At 32.2% G+C, this 5,672-nt stretch overlaps 1 protein-coding gene across 1 annotated transcript in view; it reads right to left on the bottom strand.

Moving 5' to 3' along the window:
- Positions 1 to 5,463, bottom strand: part of LOC106475204 (epidermal growth factor receptor kinase substrate 8-like) — a gene marked incomplete at its 3' end in the record, with an annotated part of 19,480 nt that extends 14,017 nt beyond the window's left edge. The window contains exons 1-2 of the mRNA XM_022379380.1: positions 5,424 to 5,463; positions 2,223 to 2,528 (exon numbers count right to left, since the gene is read on the bottom strand). Coding sequence (XP_022235088.1) covers positions 2,223 to 2,293 — 71 coding nt within the window. The remainder of the gene's footprint in view (positions 1 to 2,222; positions 2,529 to 5,423) is intronic.
- Between the last annotated feature and the right edge of the window lie 209 nt (positions 5,464 to 5,672).

Below are 5,672 nucleotides of genomic sequence, written 5' to 3'. Positions count from 1 at the left end.
TATTCGTCTTCTTGCCATTCTTACTTAAAATTACTTAAATTACTTAAATACGGATTTGATGCACGAGAAAATAGTGCATATTGGACGTGAAGAAGGGAGCAAGTTGCACGTGGGGAAAAAAACGCGCCTGATTTAAATGTCACACCTGAACGCTCACATCCTTTTAATTATGTTTGAAATTTTGAACATTGCTCAACATCATGAAAATTAAACCTTATTTTCAATAAGCAATCCTGAAAAATATTTGGGGGTGCTTAACTTTTTTCCAGGTGTATATAATATCCCACACAAAACAACTACAATATCCCACACACAACAACTACAATATCCCACACACTAACAACCAATATCCCATATAGTGACAACTATAATATCCCGCACACTGATAACTGTAATATCCCACACACAACAACTACAATATCCCACACACTAACAACCAATATCCCATATAGTGACAACTATAATATCCCACACACTGACAACTGTAATATTCCACACACTGACAACTACAATATCCCACACACTGACAACTGTAATATTCCACACACTGACAACTACAATATCCCACACACTAACAACTATAATATCCCACACAAAACAACTACAATATCCCACACACAACAACTACAATATCCCACACACTAACAACCAATATCCCATATAGTGACAACTATAATATCTCACACACTGGCAACTACAATATCCCACACACTGACAACTACAATATCCCACACACTGACAACTATAATATCCCACACACTGACAACTACAATATCCCACACATTGACAATTGTAATATTCCACACACTGACAACTACAATATCCCACACACTGACAACTGTAATATTCCACACACTGACAACTACAATATCCCACACACAACAACTATAATATCCCACACACTGACAACTAATATCCCATATACTGACAACTATAATATCCCAACTATAATAATATTTCCCCTGGAGCTTTGAAGGAGGTTAATTATTGGATATGTGAGCCACTTGCTACTATTTTTTGTAAATCCTTGAAGAGTGAACAGGTACCAGAGGTTTTATAACAACAACCTGTGTCATTGAGTTCTGGTTCTAGTTATCTCTTAGGTTTTATGGTTGCAACCTGTGTTACTGAGTTCTAGTTCTAGTCACCTCTTAGGTTTTATGGTTGCAACCTGTGTTACTGAGTTCTAGTTCTAGTCATCTCTTAGGTTTATGGTTGCAACCTGTGTTACTGAGTTCTGGTTCTAGTCATCTCTTAGGTTTTATGGTTGCAACCTGTGTTACTGAGTTCTGGTTCTAGTCATCTCTTAGGTTTTATGGTTGCAACCTGTGTTACTGAGTTCTGGTTCTAGTTATCTCTTAGGTTTTATGGTTGCAACCTGTGTTACTGAGTTCTAGTTCTAGTCATCTCTTAGGTTTTATGGTTGCAACCTGTGTTACTGAGTTCTGGTTCTAGTTATCTTTTAGGTTGTATAGTTGCAACCTGTGTCACTAAGTTCTAGTTCTAGTCATCTCTTAGGTTTTGTGGTTGCAACCTGTGTTACTGAGTTCTGGTTCTAGTCATCTCTTAGGTTTTATGGTTGCAATCTGTTATATTGAGTTCTGGTTGTAAACATAATTTAGATGAAAAAGTAAATGTTAAACTGTCAATATAAATAAAGAACATAATTATCAGGCATGTTATGCTGAATGTCCACAAGCCAAACAGTCTAGTTAGGCCTGCTTAGGCTTCACACTGCTGTTACTAAAGGAGGTAAGATTCATCTCCACAAACTTTAATGATACTTAATTAAAATATAGTGTGTCTGACATATACTGTAAGTCTTAGTTATTATTATTATTTTTGTCATACCTTTATTACTTAACTTGTATGCCTTAATTTTGATAATCATGAACAGGTATTTTTACTAGATATTTGAAAGTACAATAGTTACTAATGTATGAAAAACTACATAGTATAAATGACACCAAGTTTATATACTGAAACAATTACTAACTTATTCAATAATCCCCACTCTCCAATACTTGATGGTTACCTTTGCAATGAACCTACCCCCCCCCCCTAAAATGTGTGGGATCATTTAAAAATATATACCATAGTGCTTAAAATGAGCATTACCTTTTTAAGCCTTGCCTGTGGTTTCAACATTCAGTAATTCATTCAATCATAAAGAGATAGGTATGATTCAGCAGTATCATAGCAAGCCAAAATATGGTACGTACCTTGTCCTACCTACAGAAGAAACATCTGAATACTGGGATTTTGACTTCTTTTTCTTCTTCCAAAAACTCATTTATGAGATATTAAAGTTGAATTTAACAGCTTTCTCTGACAGGTTCTTTCCAATAGCACAGAATCAATACTGTTACTTTTTCTCTTATTTTATTTTCCGAGTTTTGTTTCTATTGAGCCACCACCATGCAATTTCTATGTTGCCTATCCTTATCAAAAACACTGTACTTGGAGATCAAGCTGTTTCAAAGTACACTCTCATGTTGAGGATGATTGACATTGTTATCTGCAGGATCCTAAAAAATGTACGAGTTTGACTGTACAGATAAAACATCACTGTAACATTTCAAAACACCTTTAACTATGTTAGGAATATAATCTCATGAATCTATTTGATTTTGAAAAAAACTTTTCTAAATTAAGGAAACATCTTTACCTGAAAGATTATGACAGTTGTTTCTACACTGGTTTATAAAATCAGTGAATGTAACACAATGATAAATTACTTTTACCTAAATTAAATACTATGTAAACACAGTGATTTTCAGTTATTACATCAGACCTTAGTTATCTATCATAATTATGAAACTTAAAACACTAAATACATGAAAATATTCACAGTATAACTATTCCCCTCTCTCTTTCTCACTACACTTGGTAGAAGTTAATTAATCATCTCTAGGTTCAACTTTTTGAACAACATAACATTTAAACCTTCTACAGTATCTGAACCTAGGTTTAAATGTCATCTTGTTCAAAAGGTTGAACCTAGAGATAATTACTCAACTTCTACAGTATCTGAACCTAGGTTTAAATGTCATCTTGTTCAAAAGGTTGAACCTAGAGACAATTAATCAACTTCTACAATATCTGAACCTAGGTTTAAATGTCATCTTGTTCAAAAGGTTGAACCTAGAGATAATTACTCAACTTCTACAGTATCTGAACCTATTTGAGTAATTATTTCTAGGTTCAACCTTTTGAACAACATATCATTTAAACCTAGGTTCAGATACTGTAGAAGTTGAGTAATTATCTCTAGGTTCAACCTTTTGAACAAGATGACATTTAAACCTAGGTTCAGATACTGTAGAAGTTGATTAATTGTCTCTAGGTTCAATCTTTTGAACAAGATGACATTTAAACCCAGGTTCAGATACTGTAGAAGTTGATTAATCACCTTTAGATTAAGCTGCTGAACAACACTTCAGTCATTTGTTCAGTGAAAAACAACATGAACAATTAATTTGCTTACAATGCTACCAAACACATCTTAGGAGTAATTTGAAAAACTATAAACTTTATGTTTATAAAGTTGTTTTTAGAAACAGACAACAGAACAGCTCAGCACGGAATCATAAAATAGCATCTTCTTATGTACAGAGATATGAAAGTTAATAAATTCTATAATATTTATTCTCACAGGAAACATAAGAGTCAAATTATGTTTGACATGTTTCCTATTTCTGATTCTATTTAAATATGATTAGTGTACTAAAGTATTGCATTAAAATAATCTATGGACATTTGTAAAAATGATAACGGATAAGTAGTTGTATTTAAACTTTCCTTCCATTAAAAATGTGTACAGTTTTATTAAAGCTCTAATTTATCATGATTTCTTTGGAATTTAACAATAGTTCTGGGTTGTTTAACTTGTGCAAAGAACACATAGCATACAGCATGAAAGTGATTTCAAGATTTCAGAAAGAAATGTAACATTTACTCAAAATTTGGCTTCTACAGCAGTTCTGTTTTTAGGAATTAAGTTGTCACTATTTGTTCCTTGAGGTACTTCCATTTGTTCACATATAACCACTACATATATTATCATATCATTACACATATATTATATTACACACACATACCTTCTGATACCAATAACTTACAAGTTTCATATTTACATTTTGTAGAATCATGATGTAACAGTATATGATGTAACTCAAATGTCATTTCCTTTCTACAAAGTGTTTATTGTTGATTGACTTGTGGTATAGTATTATGTTAATTATTGTAAATGTGTGACACCAAGGTGGTTACTGTTGATTGGCTTGTGTTATAGATAATTATTGCAAACATGTGACACTACATGGTTATTGTTGATTGACTTGTTATAATTATATTAATTATTATAAACATGTGACACTACAGTAGTTAATGTTGATTGGCTTGTGTTATAGATAATTATTGCAAACATGTGACACTACATGGTTATTGTTGATTGGCTTGTTATAATTATATTAATTATTATAAACATGTGACACTACAGTAGTTATTGTTGATTGGCTTGTGTTATAGTTAATTATTGCAAACATGTGATACTACAGTGGTTATTGTTGATTGACTTGTGTTATAGTTATTTTAATTATTGTAAATGTGTGACACTACAGTATTTATTATTGATTGGTTTGTGTTATAGTTATGTTAATTGTTGTAGACATGTGACACCACAGTGTTTCTTGTTGATTGGCTTGTGTATAAATACCATCTTGAATGAGCATGGGTCCAGATAAGAAAGTTTAAATATGATTAATTTACGTTCAGGAACATGTACCAAGGCAATAGCATTTCAAGTATTACTGTATTTTTATACATTTTTAACAGAACGTTTAATTTATCTAGAACTATACTCCAGTATTCAGTTAGTACATATCAAGCTACAAGTTAATTATAAATGGCTCATCATCGATTGTTGAATATTCTTTGAGACATATTATTAGGTTTCCCTAAAAATTAACAGGTAGTTTGTAGCAAGTTTTTCACTACTACACTTGAGTCCTCTTCAGGCCTTAATCTTAACTACTATTTTTGCTGGAGTCGTATAGACTCCAAATTTTTGTTCAAGAAAAACTATACATTTTGAATATATACCAGAACTTTAGTATAAAGTTTTCTAGGTGGAGCTCAGTTTCCCAGCCCCAATGAAGCGGGGGTTCCGGGAACCGCCAGAGTGTATTATTTCGATTATTTGATGAAGTCACAATATATGCAGACACAGAAAAGTAACTCAAATGAGAAGAATGACACATCACGAAGAAGGCCTACTATGAAGTAGGCCTACATAAACGATATAAATTAGTAAGATTGTTATAACTTATCCTTAAATTTACGTATGTCGTTAAATATTATACAATAGGAATGTTTTCATAAAATTTTCTAATAACAGGAGTGTTTTCACAAAACATTCTTACAACAGGAACGGCGTTCCGGTTCGGCCCCCCTCAACGCAAGCTCTAATATATATATATATATTATTGTATTCAAAAGTTTCCACTAATACAACGAGAATATAAAAGTCTCAATAATATTACATACGCATGAAATTATTTTTATCAAAATATAATTGCATGAAATCACATAGAACTGCTGTAGTAATTTAGGGTTGAATGATTTGCTGTTTTAATTTCAAAATCACGGTAATCAAAAGCTCGTTAAAAATG

Source organism: Limulus polyphemus, unplaced genomic scaffold (assembly GCF_000517525.1).
Source record: "Limulus polyphemus unplaced genomic scaffold, Limulus_polyphemus-2.1.2 Scaffold8216, whole genome shotgun sequence".
In the NCBI taxonomy this organism is placed as follows: Eukaryota; Metazoa; Arthropoda; class Merostomata; order Xiphosura; family Limulidae; genus Limulus; species Limulus polyphemus.
This window is presented reverse-complemented; position numbering and strand designations above follow the sequence as displayed.